This window comes from Orbicella faveolata, unplaced genomic scaffold (genome assembly GCF_042242905.1).
Source record: "Orbicella faveolata isolate gen_17 unplaced genomic scaffold, um_ofav_v1 contig_35, whole genome shotgun sequence".
NCBI lineage: Eukaryota > Metazoa > Cnidaria > Anthozoa > Scleractinia > Merulinidae > Orbicella > Orbicella faveolata.
The window spans coordinates 11,251,531-11,270,940 of NW_028301564.1; the positions used below are offsets into that span (position 1 = coordinate 11,251,531).

Below are 19,410 nucleotides of genomic sequence, written 5' to 3' on the forward strand. Positions count from 1 at the left end.
AAGCAAGTGAGGGTAAACTTTGCGACAGCCCAATTTTGCGTTATATGCCACAGAAGTAAATTACACTGGTTTCAAATATGTTTTAACACTTTCCGTTTTTACAGTAATAAAGTTGGTGCATTTCAATTTGTGAAATCAAAGTTTTTGTTTGGATTAAAAATACGGTACAATACAGCAAAATAAAATAGCAGTTTATTGTGTTCTACACTCAGCTATATGTGAGGTGTGAAATTAAATGAAAGATAAAATGACACACCGACTAATTTGCAGGTATTCCACATAAATTGAAATTAAAAGTAAAGATCATAATGTTTGAGTAAGTCAGGATCATGAAATACAATCTAAAATAATTTAGCCTGCGAACAGGTTCCCGGCGAAGACGAAAAATAATTTCGGCGAGCGCGAAATAGAAGAATTCGGAGAGCAAAGCGATCGGGGCGGGGACAGGGGAGCCTGTAGGCTGTTTTTGATGTGCCTATCCGCCCTTGGTGATAAGCCTGTAGCAAATCAGTCAATGATGTAATTAGACCTGTCAAGAAGCTAAATTTTCGGTACTTGCAAACAGTTCTAATCGAGCTAATCAAATAGCTGGGTCGGGTGTCATAATATAGAGTGCAAGTAAGCAACATGTTCACGGAATATTTCAAACTTAACTTTGTCCCTCCAATGAACCAATACTTAGAGAGCTTAAAACATATTTGCAATACTGAAGTGAGCCTAAAGAAATTATAAGCACATGATAGAGGTGTCAACTCTGCGAAGCCTTTGACCTCTAAAAAAAATTGCCATAGCACCGCCAAACGGCTCCACTCCACTAGCTTCTACTTAAAATTCCTCCTCGTAACAGGGCATAAAGTACCCTTCAGAATCACTTGTGAAGTAACGAGAGACCGAAACTTAAAAGAGAACGGCAAATGTATTACTGTAACGAACCGCTGGAGTAGTATAATTTTACAAAGATCTGTCAAATATTCATCTCAAATATGTCAACAATCAGCGATTTAACCAATCATATCATGATACCAGGAGCTGGTATCATAGAACAGCGGCATCAATAGAATGTCCACAGGCTCCCTCGCTTCGTTCGGGCTCACCGGGAGCCTGTTCGCAGAAAAATAATTACACGTTATGCTTAAAAGTAAAAACGATAACGATATGTACAATCAGTAAGATAACAATAAGTAATAAAAGACACAAAAGGTAAATTTTCTTGATATTGTTCTTGAAGGCCTTTAAAGTTCAATAGTTCTGTGTGAATCTGGTAGCAGGTTGCACAGCTTTGGCGCCAGGTAACGCCACGATTTCATCCCGTGGGTTGAATTGATGACCTAAGCCAGTTTTAGAATGTCAGTTCTCCTCAGATCGTATTTAGTGTTTCTAAAATCTATAATTTTTTATGATTGTAGGAACATGATCGTTAATAGCTTTAAAAATTGTACAACCTATTTTTGAATATATCACAGAATAGGTTTACGTGCTCCTACTAAAAGCCATGCAATAAAACATCATTCCTGTACGTGTACATTGTGCATTAGTTTCTTTCGTGACAAATGTCTTCTTATGACGTGGAATTTTTTGTTGTCGATACAGAGCGCACTAAGACGAAAAATCTCGAATGCGGAAATTTCAATTTTGTAGCACATTGAGTGATAAACTAGAAGGTAGAAGAGTCCGATTTCGAGCCCTGGTGCCCAGGGTTGGGCAATACACTTTATCATCAGTGTTTCTCTTCTCCATGCAACTAACCTGACAACATGCTACGAAGGAGACGGAGTAGGGGTTGATGCAGTAGCCATCCTCCGTAATATAGAGGCATTACAATAAGTAAAAAGAAGTGGCTAAGCGTCTTATGTAAAACATTTCAATGTTTCAATTAAAACATCTTAATTTTAAGAGTTAAAACTCTTAACACTCCAAGAATACTAATAGCACTAAGAACTGGACTTGCTACTACATGTAATCTCGGAAGACGTGGATATCCATCTTAGAATGGATGCGTAAACGCTCAGCCACTCACTGCAAAATTTTTCTCTCCGTCAAAAATGGTTCGCTACTCGTTCTGACTGTGTAACCAATATTTGACGGCTATGCCACCGAGTAGCAAGCAGAGTTGCGGTGCATTCTTCAATTAAGCCCATCTTGGTATACTCTTTATTATTGCCGAGTTTGTAGAAAACACATTTTCTAGCAGCTGCGTACATGAGCTCAAAATCCAGTCTAATTTAAAAGTTTGTAACAACAAAAATGACATTCTAAGGCTCCCAGGCTGACTCCCTGAATCAGTGAGCTTTCCTTCTGGTTTGATTGGCATGATTCACCAGCTCAGCAAACAATCCACCGTTTCCTATCAACACTTCAGGCTTGTCAAACTCCACCACTCGTCCACCATTAAGAACCAGCACTTTATCATAGTCCATGATCGTGTTTAGTCGATGAGCAATGGTTAGCACTGTGGAATCCTTAAACTTGTCACGAATCACATCCTGGATCAGACGATCAGTCTTGAAATCCACATTGGCGGTGGCTTCATCCATGATGATGACCTTGCTTTTCTGGACCAGAGCACGAGCCAAACACACTAACTGCCTCTCACCAACACTGAAGTTAGATCCTGCCTCTTTAAGTTGGTAATTTAGTTGTTCAGGAAGTTTCTCCACCTTTTCCTTTAACTGCACTCCTTCAAGGGCAGACCATAGCTCCAGATCTGTGTAGCTTGAGAATGGGTCCATGTTTCTTCTCAAGCTACCTCCAAAGAGTACCGGGTCTTGGGCAATCACGGCCATGGAACGTCGAGCCCTTTGAAGATTAAGGCTTCTTATGTCGACATCGTCAATAAAAACCTGGGAAAAAAAATTTGCAAATCGAATACAATATTAACTTCAAATAAATAATTCCACTCAGTGTTGTTTTCCCGTGTCAGCAACAACAGATTAAATACCAGAGTGCTGCAGCGTCGTTATTGTACCATAAAAGTGGATAACACTTTAATTTAAATGAATACGACTTTTACCTGCCCTTCTGGTTCTGGCATACGCAAAAGTGCTGCAACAATGGATGACTTGCCAGCTCCTGTTCGGCCTGCCACACCTATCTTCTCCTTGTCGGTAACCGATACGTTGACATCCCTCAGCACACGAGGACCGCCGTCAATGTACTTTAAGGACAAATTTCTGATGGCTATGCTTCCACTCTGTGGCCATGACTCAGGCGGATGGTTCTGTGTGCTGTATCCGGGCTCTGCTTCCAAACCAGCGCACGAAATAACTCTTTCTACTGACGTCATGAGATTTTCAACTTCAGAACACGCTCTGATACCATACTGAACTTCATCTAATGATTCCAGCAAGAAAGCAAGGGACATACCAGCTAAGGCTGCGGGGAGATTGTCGGGGAGATTGTGAAAATAGTAATACAAAGATTAGTAGAAGTCGAGTGATCAATTATACAAAATATTGATAATTTTGTATACTATGGTGTCTTTTCATGTACTACTAATATAATATAAACACTGCTTTCATATTAATGCCTCTCTGTCTGTTATACTGACCGTCGGTCTGCCAGTTATTCTGTTGGTCTGTTGCTCTTGATCTATCTAGCACTCCGTATATGGTTGTGGGGTTTGTCAGACTAACGGTCTGTGGTTCTGCTAGACTAACGGTCTGTGGGTCTGTTTGGTATGTTGATCTGCGGACTTTCGGTTGGTCTGTCGATCTGACAGTCTGACAGCGTGCATCTCAATCTGTTAGTCTGATGGCTTGTCAGTCTATCAGTCTTTCTGTAGGTTTCAAGGTCTGTCCGTCGTTTTGGACCATCAGTGCAAGTTTGTAACTTTGTAAGTTTCTTGGTCTGTCTAGATCTCTCTGTCTCTTTTCTGTCTTTTTCTGTGTGGCTAACTCCATCGGTCTTACTTTCTGTCTGTCTGTCTGTCTGTCTGTCTGTCACTTTGTTCATCTCACAGGTGATCTGTTATCAGTTCTGTTTCGGTAAGTTAGTCTGAAAGATTTTGGTTTGTCAGTTTGTTAGCCTGTCTGTTTCCATCTATTTCTTTTTTCTTTGTCTGTCTTTGTCTGTCCCCAAGATTGGCTCTGTCATTATGCTTGTTTGCTGGTTGTCCGCTCTCTCCGTTTATGTGACGTGTATGGTTGCCGCATTACACCCCATTTTTTATAAGATACCTCCAGGATATCTCTAGAGAACTATTTTTTACTATTTTAAAGCCATAACGTCCAAGAGTCGTCCAAGAGTCGCCTGAAGCGACATCTTGACTGCAACGAAAAGCGATGGAGTGCATGTACAATTTTAACACGATACAGAACTAGGCAACACTTGTAATTGATACATTCTAAAACGGAAATGTCATACGCCATAGTCTAAGAATATTTACAAGAATATTTTCAGCCTAAAATGGGCATTATTCAGCCTGGGCCGGAAAACAATATTCTTACCAGGAGAAGGTAATAGTGACTTGCAAACATGAAAGGGAGAAAGTTCTGTATTTAAGCAATAGAGCACTTTTCCCGTGTTTACATAGCCTCATCTAAAAACGAGGAGGGTTTGCATTACTTTCGAAAATTCTCCCAACCACTCGAGTGTTTAGATGAGGCTATGTAAACACAGAAAAAGTGCTTTATTGCTTTTATAAAATAATTCGCCGGTAGTAGCTCAGTCATTTTATAAATCGAGTTATGTACGCCCAATATTGAACCATTGTACCAGTTGTAAATAAAGATACTACTCAGATTCACATTAAAGAAAACTCATTTCCTTTCGCTATGATTGCGAACTGGACTTCAGAAATACAATGTATATCGAGAACAATAGAGGAAACAAGCACAGTTTTTGTTTACGTTCTAACTTCTTACCCATGACACTTTGAGGTAATCTTACCAGGGCTTTGGGAAGCAAGGACTGCCCCGAAAGCTGCAGCAGCTGTCATAAGACTGCAGACAAGAGTCATGCGAAGACTAAGCCACTGAGTGCTGGTTATTACCATGATTAATGCTGAAGTGTTCTCATCCTGGTATCTAAAAGTAAATTGATACAAAAAATTGAAAGTGGTCGAATTCTAGAAAAAGGCCTGCTTTCTGTGGATAGGCAGATCATTTCTTCGCCAGTCAACATCGCGTGCTGTAAGGATTTTAATTCATTTTTCCATCACTTCGTAGTTTTTTATTAATGACTCCTTTAAAGAAATAACCAGAGGGTTTGGATAAAGTGTAACTGATAGCCAGGAGCTTCAAGGCCTGACTCATTGCTAAGAATTGGTTATAATTTTAATCCTCAGTTGAGAAATGGCGCGTTTTTTAAGGTTACTTCAAACCTTCGCGGGGCTACATTGGTCGATATTTTTTTGGTCAAGAAAATTAAAGTCCGCGAAGCTCAAGTTAGCATACTGTGAACGCTAAGGGTTCTGTTATTTCATTGACTCGCGGCTCTTCAAGTTGACACATTCCTCTGTGAAGGCGTGATATGTTTATAAATCTTTAGAAGGCGAAAACTCGCACTCGTTTTTCGAGAGAATCCCTTCTCTTTAAATGAATTAATAGGGTATGCAGATTTGACGGTTTTCCATGAAATTTGGTCACAGCATTTACTGATAGATATGGAACTAAAGCTTGGCGGCGAATCCCCTTATTTTAAATACTTTGCTCGTGGCGGCCTTTAACGCAACAGGTTACGCAAATTTTTCGATAGTCGAACTTGACAGATCTATAAAAAGATAACCAATAGAAATAAAAGAAAATGCCGACACGTTTTTTGAGACTGAGGCTTTGTGATAAACACTGCACAGTTATTTTGCATGAACGATCGCATTTGATACCCGATTAATTCGCTGGAACGTCAGTCGGTCATTTTGGAGTTGACGGCCTCTGCCGCCTTTGGAAAGAAAAATCAAAAACAAAACATAATTTTATCGAATTCTGCATTTTATAACCTTTCTGTTGATATATAGTTTGTGGGGGTTTCCTTGAAAACAGCGCGCGTACGAATTTTTTTCTGGACTACACTCGCGAAGGTTTGAAGTAACCTTAAATGATAGCTGAGATGTAACATCTTCAAAATTTACTGATAGATCGGAAAAATGGAGTGAAATATTAACTGATACCTCACAAGTCGCTAAAAACCTAACCGATAACTGAGATTCCAGACCCCGCTTCCAGACCCTCTTTACCACCCTGTGCCTTTGAATATCTAGGGAACAGACTGATTTACTGCCATGAGACTGGGAATATTCTGAAAACTGCACTTACTTGAAGAGCCTCTTCAAAAAACTTTGTTCCATTTGCGATGAACGAATTATTTCGAGTCCCGCAACTGTCTCTGAAATGTGCGAGTAAACTGGGCTGCATGTAATGGCTTCCAGCCTCTTAATCTCCCTGGAGGACTTCAGATAATATCGGCCATAATAAATCCCAATTAAAACGAGAGGAATAGCAACAAAAATAAGCCAAACGTTTGCTGCGACAGGAAGTATGACTGTGCTTATTGAAAATAAACAAACTTCCACTGCAAGCAAGAACTGAGGAGGCAGGACATCGTCCATATTGCCAATGTCTTTGGAGAAGCGATTTAAAATGCGTCCAACCGGAGTTTTGTCAAAATAGAGCACCGGTGCCTTAATGACAGACCATACCATTTTGTTGTGCAGTGTTTCAGAGGCTTTAAGAAGCGTTGAATAAAAAAGAAACGAGGCGATTAAATTGGCCAGGAAATTTGATCCAACAAAACAGCCGTAAATGCCTAATGTCTTAGATGATTGTTGCTCTTCGCGATCCATCTCCGACACTTGAGACAACCACCAGTAAGAGGCAACGAGTAACCCTAAAACATAGGACAGAAGAATGTTTTGTTCCCTTTCAAATTCAATTCGGTGTATATAACACGAATTGCACCTCTCGAGGCTAGTTCTCGTTAATGATGCGACTGGTTAGAAGCATAGTAAAGAAATTGAAATTAATCATCAGCTGTACAGTTGACTACTTTTTTAGGGCCTGTTTACAAGGAGAGAGGGTTACTCTAACAAGCGGGTTACCATAGCACTCACACATTTCCTATTTTTTTCTTCCTCGTGTTTACAAGGCAGCCAGGGTTACCCGGGTAGACTGGTTACCCTATCTGTGTGCTAGGGTTACCCTTTCAGGCGGGTTAACTTTTTCCCTTGTAAACACTCCAGGTATGGTCAACCCGCCTACCCGGGCTAACTTTCTAATTGTTTCCAGACCCCATGAGAGTAACTGTGTATTATGTTGTCCCGGGTTGTAGGATTACCCTACCTGTGAAATTTTGCTTGTAAACCGGGGTTATCTTTTGCCCCCGAGCTAGGGTAAACCCGCTTCCTTCCTCCTAGTAAACAGGCCTTTAGACCTTCTTATCAAATAAATGTAAGTATGCATATGTATGTATTGACAGAATCTCAAAATCATAACAATCAGGAAGTTTTCATCTCCTCTTCGATGCCGTTAATATTGTTTTTAGACAATTGTTTTGGGAACTCCTGGAGACAGAAACACTCTAAAAGAATAGCAGCATTCAACATGGTCCATCAAAACCATGTCGATCGTCTGACGGTCTCGAGAGTTACTGATCCTTGACTCGATAATAGTAGCATTTGAACCTATTTCCACGTAACCAAATGATTTAACTATACTAGCTACGTCCCGCGAAAGAGTTTGTAAAGTATCTAGAAATCTTCTTACCTTTCACGCCAAGAACAAAGAGGAAAAGACAAAAGACTACAGGAGCTGCCAGAGATGTCCGGAAGAAGTTCCAATAGAGCTTCCAAGTAATAGAGCCAGTATTTCTATCTTCTTCCTCTTCCTTCAAGTCCTCAATCCCGTTACCATGGGACTGATCCTGATAATGATGAGGCTGTGCTACGAATTCGACTCCTGAACCGACACTCTCGACGTCAGAAAATTTAAAAGATCTCGAGTTTTCGAATTCATGAAGACAAACTCTTTCATTTACTTGAGCTCCTTCGCTCAGCACAATGATGCTATCTAAATAAGTTAAATAGTCCAGTTGGTGCGTAACGAAAACACGGGTTCGACCTGAAAGAAATCCACAAATGCAGCGATCAAAGAGATGCTTTCCAACTTTGGCATCCACGGCACTCAGAGGATCATCCAACAAGTAGATGTCGGCGTCCGAGTATAGCGCGCGTGCTAAACTTACACGAGCCCGCTGACCTCCACTCAAACTAACGCCGCGGTGTCCTATCTCTGTTAAATCTCCTTGTGGGAAGTTGTGTAAGTCTGTTTGCATGCAGCAAACCTCTACAATTTCTTGATAGCGTCTCGATTCAAAAGATCTTCCAAACAAGATGTTGTCTCGTATAGAACCTGAGAAGACCCAGGGCATTTGAGAAAGATACGCAATTCTTCCATTAACTGATACTCTTCCATTTAGAGTAGGCAGCTCTCCAAGAATAGCCATCAAGAGAGACGACTTTCCACTTCCCACTGGTCCAGTTATGGCAAGCATTTGTCCTCTGCTCACAGAAAATGAAATGTCTTTTAGAGCTTTCCTGTCTTCGTGCCTATCCCAAGAAGCCGAAACACCCACTAGAGATAGATCATTATTATCTGTATCAGACAAAGTCCTTTTTCTCAAAACGTAAAGCAGATTAGGATCTCCGACTTTCAAGCTTTCTAGTCTGACAATTCCTGTTCCATATCGACTTGCCTTTAAGTTGACACTAAAGCAGCCATTAGGACCACGTTGTTTACCAAACGTAACGCGTTGGTCGAGCTGAGCAGATGATATACCATATTCCCTGGACACGAATTGCTCGATGCGCCTGACAGCAATATAACCTTCAGCAACGAAGTGCAAAGTGCATGCCATCTGGACACAAATGCAAAAATTTATGACGTTAAGGCTGGATAAGATTGTAAACGTTTTAAAAGCAGTGACGTGTTCGCCAGTTGTGATCAAGATAGCAATAGCTAGGAAGCCAGCGAGTGGTGCACAAGTGTAAACTAGGGAATATAGGCTGCATATAATGAGTCCACGCAATCTGATGAACCACATCTCTTTCCTGCGTTTTTTTTTAAAGAGAGAGAGATAACATAGTATAAGAAAGGCGAACCCGTCGCGAGCAGCCAAGGATTGTATATATCAGAAGAGGCAAATTCCATTACAACTGACAATTTAGCTGCACATGTATACAATCACATATAATGAATCCCGACAAGGGAAAAGCCCCCTAAAACGCTAAGACGGCCGGTAGCCTACGGACAGGGCTACCGACAAATTAATCAAAGTGCTGTACGAGCAAACTCGTGAATTGAACAGGTGAATGAAGTTATGTATAGGATCTCCAAAATTGTATTTCGCTTGCCTTCTTTTGCTCATTACCACTGGAAAAAATCATGGTTGTAGCTATTTTCATTAATTTTCTATGAATTTTCAAAGTTCATGAAATTTGCCTTTTCCATAACAACAAATGAAACGGACATTTAACACACAATTAATTTGAGTTGTTTGAACTTGCAGTCACATGATGCCATGAACCCTTTCTCGACCTTCCCCCGATCACTTGCACTTACGTAACACGTTGTCATGTCAAACTGTATATGCGCCTGCAATACAGCGAATTTACTACTAGAATTGAATTGAAATTCATAAATAAAAGTTAAAAGATGATCGACCGATAGCTGATTTGCACAATCTGATCACCCACTACAACTCGTGAGTTGCGCTCGGAATTGACGAGCTTAAAATGAATGTGATTGGCGTCTGGTTCGAGGAAAAAAGTGATCTATAAATAGCCTCCTCGCAAAACTGAGAGCAGAGACCCCATCCCGGAGATGTACACTTCTAGCATTGTTACCTCCTGATATATGCATCAAATATTAGTTAAAGAAAGCAAGACAGTCTGCAACGCAAACTATCCGAAGAAAACGTAAATCAAAGGAACAAACGGCAAAATATAAACTGTAAACTACAGCAGATAAATTTAGAAATGTAACGATAACTAACATGCTCACCTTGTTTGTTACGTTCATCAGGTTTTAACTGTTCAATATGAAAACTCTCCCTTATTTTAAGTTGATAATAAAGATTGGCATGAGCTAGAGTTTTAAAAGGTGGTTGTGTGTGCCTAACCGAGAGGTCCGTGTTTGAGCCCTGGCTGGCATCGGTGCAGTGTGCAGTTTAGACCTTTTGAAAACGCCATTTCCCATATCCACATTTTTGATTATCGACTATTAAAGTGCACCTAGCCTCACGATTTTAATTCGCTCAAGTGAAAATACTTGTTATTCAAAACACTTCTGCAAAAAAAAGAAATTTGCATCTGGTAGTTTAATCTCCGATTTTCTATACCCTTTTAAAGTCGCGACCACGTTTAGGGAGTCTAGGGCGGGGGATGCTGATGACATCTACCCAGCACACGATAGCTCCTCAGTCCGTTCTCTGTATTTTCTCGAGAAAATGGCAAACAAAACTTATCGTTGTTATTTATTCTGAGACTAAAACGTCAAAATTCAGTTTCAAAATCATTTTTTTTTCGTCACTGGAGTCCGAGTTATGCTTCGATTAGGAAGACTCCGAAATAAACTTTGATGAGACACGTTCGACAACTTTGAACTAGCTACTTTCATTACGTTTAAAAAGGGCTTTGACAGCATTTTGGGAATAGAAATGGCTAGCAGATACGATGTGGAGATGCAGGTAAACGAAAAGCTGGGAAGAAAACCTCAGGACTGCAGTTAGATGGTAATTTGGTTACTTTCACAAGTTTACCGTTGCTCAAGACCTCGGCTTCTTTATTGTTCGCGAAACAAAAGCACGGTCAAGCATGCCGTCGTCTCTGATACACTGTTCTCAGAGCTTTATGTAATGCGAGTCTTCTCTTTCTATTTTTCGTAATTAATTGCCAAAGTAAGGCCCGACGAGCACTGTATTTCGGCATTTCGCTAGCGAGTCCTAGAAGTAACTAGCCGCGCATCGAGTGTATAGCATGAGGACAAGTGCTTATTCCCGTGCTTTAATGAAGTGTAACTTGTGAAATAGGATCGACGCAGGCTTGACGTTTGTTATCACGTTGGAATGAAGTCGACTCTTTGTCGCACCTATCTTTAATTTATTCGACAAGACTTTAATTTCCCATACCAGTCGTGACGCTTCTGATCGATCACACAATTTTGCTGGCTATGTTATAAATACTGCGGGATTGGAAGATATGGGTTGTCGGTAGCAAATCTACAAGTTAAGGGTTGTCTTTAATAAGAAAATTTTGAAGAAAGCATTTGGAAGACTGCTGAACAAATCCCAGGGTGAGTTCTCCAATGGCTCTCACAGGCTCCCTTCGCTTGTTTTAGTTCGACCCATCGTCTTTGCTGTGCCATTGACATATCATCGCCAGTGGATTGTACAGTATATCTTTTTTTCAATTCTTTCAATTTACTACTGCAACAGCTGTTAGCGCTTTTGGAAGGCGTTTCTCTACACTTGTCGAATGTGTATTGCACCATTCTGAAGAAAATCAGTCCAGTTCCTGAAATCTACCTTGTTCCCGCAATGTACAGGGGTTGAACTCAGGCGCGCGCCATGGTGCATTTCCTATAGAGAGCGGGAAGAAAGGAGTATTCAGGGACTGGACTAGAAGGAAATAACAGGACTGGAGAGATTCCACCTTTCTGGGTAGATGCGGCAATAGCCTATGGACCCAGGCCATTCTCAGTTAAACCCAGCCTTGGAACAAATTGGCGGCGTTTTTGGTGCTATTCAGTTGCGACATTTTCCTCAAGCACAGGAAACGAGGGTTTAACAGCATCAACATTTCTTCGCAGAAGTACTTTGAATAACAAGTAGATTTGTTTTAAAGAAAAAAAACGTTTGGGGCTAGGTACACTTTAAGGGAAAGCTTTGTACAAAGTCAATCAATGCGTTACTCTGGATCATACCTCCGTAGTTGCTTGATCGCTTCTGTAAAGTTCATCTCCCATGCGTAGATTTTAACAGCTCGAATACCAGATAGAATCTCGTTCATGACTTCCAGTCTCTTGTCTGTGGCTGCTGCACTTTTAACTCGTAGATGTTTAGTCTGATGTGACGCGACGGTGATGTAAACGATAGCTATTACATAAAAGGCAACTCCAGCAAGAGCAAAGCATCCAATAAGAAGCCAAAGAATAATACACGAAGCCAAAACCTCAAAAGGGGCAAAGAGAAATAGGAATATCGCCCACAGAACCTTTTCCAACTTCTGTGCGTCGTTTGACACAAGGTTGATGGTCTTTCCCGTGAGTATCTTCTGAATATCACTGCGATTAAGCTCTCTGAGAATCTGCATAGATAGTAACAGCCTATTAGCAAGTTGTATATATGTAAAGTAACGAACATATCGGATGTGAGATCGATGGCGACGGAATATAATAGTCAAATTGATTTTCAGATTAATCTGTCTCCAACCTAAGTTGGAAATACAATATAACGGATTTAAGGCAAAGGATTTTTAAAATTAATTCTGTCAACACTTAAAGACAAATCTTTCTATTCAGTGGAACTTTATGAAAACCACTGAATAGAGTCATGGATACTACAAAGCAAGCACCAAACCCCTAGATCCCCACCAAGTCAATCAGTAATAAGTGTAATCCAGTGCTATAACCGTCAATCAACACTTACTTTTTTGTACACCAGGCCAATGCTTGCTACTTTCAGTTGTGTACCCCAGATTTCTGCCAACGCACTGAAATGATTTTTAGACAGTCCTTTGATGAATGCCAACAATATCATTCCAGCAACCAGCAAGAAGGAAGAAACAGAGTACTTCCGTTGCGATTCATTTTCGAGATCTGAGAGGAAAAACCAAAGTAGCAGAGGCAGAAAGACGACAGACAAAGCGCGAAGTGATTTCAAGATTAGCATGCCTGTGTACTGCTTCCATGAAAACATCCGGGAAAATGCTCTCCATAGGCGAGGTTGACAACCTGCTAGTCGACTTCTGGTAATTTCTTGTTGCCATAACTTTTCTAACTTATTCACGAGATGTTCCATGCTGTCTTGCTTGCGAACAGTAAAAATATCTTTCTTTTCCAGGGGCCTTTGGGTGCCTTGTGTTAGAACAGTGTTCATCCAATGTAATGTTAGACAGGAAAGCCAGTTGGCTGAGTCATTAGGATGTGGAATTACTGAGGTCCGACAACTTTGTTCATTCTGCTCCATGTTTTTTAGCGCTTTTCTTTCCTAAAAAAAAACATGCAAAATTTAGTTCAGGCAACAAGGGCAAAAGGACATAATTCAAACGCAAAACACTTGCAGTGCCTTGTGGTAAATCTTGCACCTCAGCCACTGCATAAAGGTAATTTAAGTGCGGGTATCTGTAAAAGCGGTGCACTGCATTTCGGGTCCCTCAACCTTTACTCAGTAAACTATCTGATCATATGTCAAAATAATCAATCAATCAAAGCTGCAAAAAGGCTCATTTTCATCATGGCCAGGATGGAAACTTGCCAAAATTGTCGAGACGCTGCTCAAAAACCACTGAGCGCAATAAAAATATTATTCCTAGCTTAAGTGATACCCTTGTTCTCCGTGTTTCAATCGGGTTTTAGTATAAATCTACTGGCGTTCTATCTCGAATGCCGCTCTCTGATTGGCTTCGCTACTCACTATCTATTCTGTTTTAGTATAAATCCACTCGCGTTCCATCACGAATGTCGTTCTCTGATTGGCTACGCTACTCCCCATCTATTCTGTGATAGATAGTGAGTAGCGTAGCATTGTGCCCGTGTTAACAAAATGACGACAGCTTCTTGGCGTTTTTGAAGTGTCTGTGAAGAGGATTTATATAACGTTTTGAACGACTAGTAGATTTATACTAAACAATTAGATTATTCGCTCTCGATTTCTATGCGTAATAGTTGACTCGGGCTGCGCCCTCGTCAACTATCACGCGATAGAAATCTCGAGCTCATTATCTAATTGCTTATTAGATAGTGAGTAGCAAAAACAACAATAACAGCAACAATGCTTTATTTACTCTAGACACTTAATACACATTTGTAAAGAAAATTACAATAACTTACAATAGCGTAGTAGTGTACACTAGGGGCCTCTTCTTTTCGTTTTTGAAGTGTCTTTGAAAAGTGATAGTTGACGAGGACGCAGCCCGAGTCAACTATCAGGCATAGAAATCGACAGCGAATAATCTAATTGTTTAATAGAAGCACTCGTGAAAGTTTGGGAGCACTCGAAAAAGCTATGGAAACACTCATCTGTCGACGGCTCGTGTTCCCACAGCATTTCTCGTTCTCCCAACTTTCTATTTAACAATTAGATGATGAGCTCGAGATTTCTATCGTGGGGCGCAGCCTGAGTCAACTATCACGCAGAGAGATCGAGAGCGAATAATCTAATTGTTTTAGTACAAATCCAGTGATCGTTCAAAACTTTAATCTAAATTCTCTTTAGAGACACTTCGAAAACACAAAGAAGCGGCCCTCAGAGCACGCTGCCACGCTACTCACTGACTACAACAGAATAGATAGTGAGTAGGGTAGCCAATCAGAGAACGGCATTCATGAAAGAACGCTAGTGGATTTATACTAAAGTCGATAGAAACACGGAACATGTTTTCTATTTCTTAAATATTAGGCATTTGACAATTATATTAGGTCCTATAAATTTCCCCGAATTCGGGTCGGCGCAAGCTGCATACACAGACATATTCTGAGGTATTTAAGAACACCTGACTCGAAATACATTTTGGAAGGCTGGATCACCCAATAAAATCCAGCCCGCTTTTCCGAGTTCAATTGAATACGTCACGTGTACATGCTTGAACACTCTTGAATTCTCTAGTTGTACATCGTGTGTTCGCCTTGAATACTCTAGGATTCTATGGCGTCACAATCCACGTTAGAATACTCTAGAATATTTTAGCTTTCGCTTTTAGTTTGATAAAGACCAACCCCTTATTTTCGGGAAAGAAATTAACCTTGAATTCGTGAATATCTTAGTCTAAGAATCTAGCAAATCAAATCATGCGTCTTTCGTGGAAAACACGCTTGTTTGAAGAGCTTTTAGCGCGCGCTTACCAAGCGAGAAGGTGACGTAATGACAGCATGGCCTAAGATCGCAAATGAGCGTCCCTGTACATACAGTAGTACCCGGTTACGTAACAATCGCAATGTAAGGACTGCATGGGATAAACGGTTATATTCTTAAGCCTAAAAGATACGAAGAAGTATGAATGAAGATAAACCTACCTCGCTTCAGGTGTGTGTATCTTTGTTTCCCGTGAAGTTTCTAGGCCGATTTATGACAATTTAGGTCATTTTTAGCTTCACTGCTTTTCCACCTAAATTGTCGTAAATCGGCCTAGAAACCTCACGGGAAACAAAGAAACAAAAAGAAGCGAGGTAGGCTTATCTTTATTCATACTCCTTTGTATTTTTGAGCCGTTTTTCCCGTGCAAATCCTTACAGTTCAACTGTTGCATATCCTGAGTACTACTGTAATTACAGGTACGCTCATTTGCGAGCTTGGGCCACCTGTGGAAGAACTGGACTGAAAAAAACTGTGAAAGCACTGACCAGCGGCTTGTGTTTCACAGCGTTTTTCGTCCTTCTAAACTGCATCTCGAAAAACGTTTTCTATTGCTTAAATGTATGCAATTGCTGATAAACACAACATGTCTGCCGAAAGTACCATTTATGTTAATGAGGAAACAAAAAACGCCGTTGTAAACAAGCATTGCACTTTATCCCAAGAACTTAAATTACCGGCTCACAGTTTTCTCATAACCTTTATAACCTTTATAAATCCAAATAGGTATTGAAGTCAAGGCAGTGATTATATCAGCTCTTTGCTACGAATTAGCATTTTGGGAATCTCGATATGCTCCAATTGACGTAACACCTAACATGATTCCACCATTGTACGAGATCTGATATGATACCGTCAAAACACTGAAAGGTGAATGTAAAGCAGAATAAGATAAGATCTGAGGTCATCATTATATACTTACAAGCTGTAGAGCCACTGAAGATGGTCTTGCTTGGTCGTCTTCAAGAACTGTTCATTGTTAGCTTATTAACTAATGACCGGATGTTGGAGGAACTGAACATGCCGTGAGGGATTATGGGAATGGTCTCTTTAGTGGAGAATCAATGATTCAGTGCTGCATTCATTTTCAAAGTCTGTTGAATAGATGGTGTCTTATCAAGCCTCCTTTCTCTTAATTTGAATTTGAATTCCACTAGTAATTATTGTTTATATTGGGGAATGATCGACCTATGTACATATTACAATTGTCATTTTAACGGCAGACCATCGTGTACGGTGATGTTTCAAACGCATGAAATTCCCGGGGGGGACACTCCCACTCTCATTCGGCGGTGCTGGTCGGAAATATTGAAAAGAAGCCCTAAGAGGCACTAAGATTGTATTTTTGGGTCTGGCTTGGAATTTTTTACACCCCTAAGAGGTACTAATTTTTAAACACCACTATTAATTTCCTGTCCGACTTTTTTGGCCCAATACCCCAAGAGATACCGCAGAAGCTGCCGCTGTGGACCCTTTGAGGCTGAACACACTAAGAGATAACAAAACTACGTTTTTAACCCTAAAAGGTACGACGAGCACCCCCGTCCTTTTTATATGGGAGTCCCCTCCCCTCCCGGGTTAAATTTAAGCTGCAGACAAAGCGTTAAAATTGAATGATTGTTTAGCCCCGTGATAACTCCATTGTGTCAAGACAGAAGCAAGTTTCGCGATCCAAAATTGTTTTGCCATTTCCGAAGGTTAGCCGATTCTACAGTATCTGCTTATTGACTGAGTGGTAGGACCAGACTGCATCGGGCACCGAGCGCAGCGCCACAGTGCGTTTTAATAACAGGCGACCTAAGCATAATATGACACTTTGAATGGGGAACGGGAGCTGAAATTGAAATCGATCAATGTACGGGTAATTCACTAAATAAAAACTCTTAAAGCATTGTTTGGTGTCATTTCTTCCCATCCTGGGGGTGTTAAAACGAAATTTGAGCGAATTAAGATCATTTACCCAACGGTGTTATAAGTCAGGTAATAACAGATCGGTCATTATTTCATCATCAATTGACTAACGGTTGATTTAAGAGCAATTATTTTCTCCCTTTCCAACACCAAAGTGGTATCATTCCTCTTACATGGTAAAATGTCAACCAGGACTTTTCTAAACTCAAGCAAGGTGCTCGAGCAAATTTGAATTGAAAAGCTGCAAGTTGCTTGGAGTAAACTTTCAATCAGTATTGAAAGATTACGCCGAAACATTAGCGAGTTCCCTCAAAATAACATCCTGTTTTTGACTGTAAAGCTATCGCATGGGTAACAAAACCAAATTCCAAATGAAGGTGGGGTCCTGTAGAGGAAAATGTTTGCCACATTACAACAGGTAGCTGGCACCAGACAAGGAAAGGAGAGCTGTGAAGTTTCAACTGCCTCCCAGCTGACATTACGCCAAACTGGAAGAGAAGCAAGAAGGTAAACTATACTACATTTTTTACTTTTTATTTTTATAGAAAAAATGCTCATTTTAGCATACAGTTACGTAAAACGATCAAAATATATCAATAACTAAGCAGAAACCAAACAGAAACAGAGACCAAAGACGCGCGTTACCGACTAAATTTGGTGATGTTTTACGATAAAAATTAGGGTTTTGTATCACCGTCAGTCGTTGATTAAGTGGCCATTCAGGTCGACAGGTTGATTTTGGCAGCTGTGAGGCGTTTTATTGGCCATTGTCATTGAGAGCTACTGAGGTGTGGTACTCAAGCCAGCTCAGCAATTATCGATCTATATTACGAACTAGTCTAATTCAAACTTCTGGCCTATTTTATCTACCCCTAGACTAAGGGGAATTTCTTGTATTACGACCTTTTTAAAGTCGTTTTGAACAAACTCAAACTTGGTGCTTACGGTTGCAATTTTTGAAGCGTGTTTTCCAGTTTGGTGATGTGAACTCATCTATACCTAACACCTCGCAGTCTGTCGTTAAACGGTCGAGCAACAAACATAGGCAAAGGGGTACCTTCAGACTTGGTGGGGCGGTGACCTTACCGCCCGAAAAAAATTACACAGTGCCCGAAAGCGTGAGTGTTTCAAACGCACTCAAATTGCAGTAAAAACAAAAACGTTCTCAATTCTCACGTCTAGTGAAAGTGTTATTATTTCAAAAATAGTTATTTGGAAAACACGCATATTCTATTTACCTTGATCGACAGCCTAGTAAAATCAGAAACTTATAAAAGAAACAGTTAATTCTTCTTCGTACGAAAAGATCCAGAAAAAATTTAAAACGGCTATTCGGACCCATTCAAAACGGCTCTTTTCAGTGCCACCACAAAAACAAAAGTCTTGGTCTTCGTTTGCTTTGATTCTTTTGTAATTGTTTTGTTGATGGAAATAATATATAAAGGGCTTTCCACAAGTTGCTTGGCATATTTTTAGCTTTTTTGGCAACTTCTGGCAGGACTTTCCACAAGTTGCTCGGGAACGTTTTGCCAACTTCTCGTATTTCGAACAGTTTTTTTCGTTTTGAGCAACTTTTTTTTCCGAACAACTTTTTCAAATATACGATCTTTCATATCTTCACTTGCATTCGTCACCATCCACGGGAATATTACGAACTCACAACGTGACCAGCTCCAAGTTGGCTTGATAACTCAGTTGGTAGAGCACTGCACCGGTATCGCAGAGAATCCCGTTCAGGCCTAAATTTCTTTGAGGCTTTAATTTCACAACTGCTTAAGTTGTGTGCATAACTGCAATGATCAATTATGTCTTCATATTTTTGCATCTTCTGACCAATTTCTAGGTTTCTATCAATTCTGAGAAATCGGAGCAGCTTTTAGTGCCTAAATTGGCCTTGCTTCCATATTTCACAATGTTTTTGTATGCAACTTTTAAGTTTCCTGTGAAAAAGGAGCCAGATCCCCCGTCTCCTCTGGGGCAGATGATGGGTGCAAGATGCATGCAGCCGGGCTGCTAGGTCAACGGACGAAGATTCACACTCGACTGACTCGAGTGTCTCAAGATTAATATTGGTGCGTAGTCTTTAATTGAGGACAAAGTTATTCAGCAAAGCTGGCTACACCACAAAATTGCACAAAAAAAGCTTAGAAATCTTACTTTTGTCGTACAATTTGCATATTTTTGTACCAGACCATTTAAAGGAAAAGAGGGACTCGGTAAACAAACTTGTTGTCCCCTTTCCAAGAACTAACTACATGAAAAATAGTTTTAGTTACAGTGGCGCTACCCTTTGGAACAGCTTACCCTGTAACATTAGAGAGTCTGGTTCATTAAACAAATTTAAACGCCTTCTCTACCATAATTTTTAAACACGGCATTCATAAAAACCAGGATTTTTCTTAAGTGGCATATTAATGCAAGTTAATATAATGTTAGGAT

The 19,410-nt window shown here is 40.3% G+C and overlaps 1 protein-coding gene across 1 annotated transcript; it reads right to left on the reverse strand.

The window, feature by feature from the left end:
- Positions 1–174: 174 nt before the first annotated feature.
- On the reverse strand, positions 175–16,070 carry LOC110054764 (ATP-binding cassette sub-family C member 4-like). The gene is made up of 8 exons (XM_089273125.1): positions 15,983–16,070; positions 12,637–13,197; positions 11,913–12,295; positions 7,698–9,040; positions 6,252–6,822; positions 4,888–5,024; positions 3,011–3,372; positions 175–2,840 (listed from the first exon to the last, which is right to left on the reverse strand). Exons 2-8 carry the CDS (start codon positions 13,174–13,176, stop codon positions 2,280–2,282), a joined length of 3,897 nt encoding a protein of 1,298 aa, XP_089129251.1. The 5' UTR covers positions 13,177–13,197; positions 15,983–16,070; the 3' UTR covers positions 175–2,279.
- Positions 16,071–19,410: the final 3,340 nt, after the last annotated feature.

What these genes read in the sequence shown, in the direction of transcription:
- LOC110054764 (XM_089273125.1), bottom strand. Translation starts at nt 13,176, where the DNA reads ATGGAGCAGAATGAACAAAGTTGTCGGACCTCAGTAATTCCACATCCT. An exon ending in TTTTTGAAGAGGCTCTTCAA is followed by an intron (nt 5,025 to 6,251) that starts GTAAGTGCAGTT and finishes ATTTACTTTTAG; the next exon opens with ATACCAGGATGAGAACACTT. An exon ending in TGCCAGAACCAGAAGGGCAG is followed by an intron (nt 2,841 to 3,010) that starts GTAAAAGTCGTA and finishes TTTTTTTCCCAG; the next exon opens with GTTTTTATTGACGATGTCGA.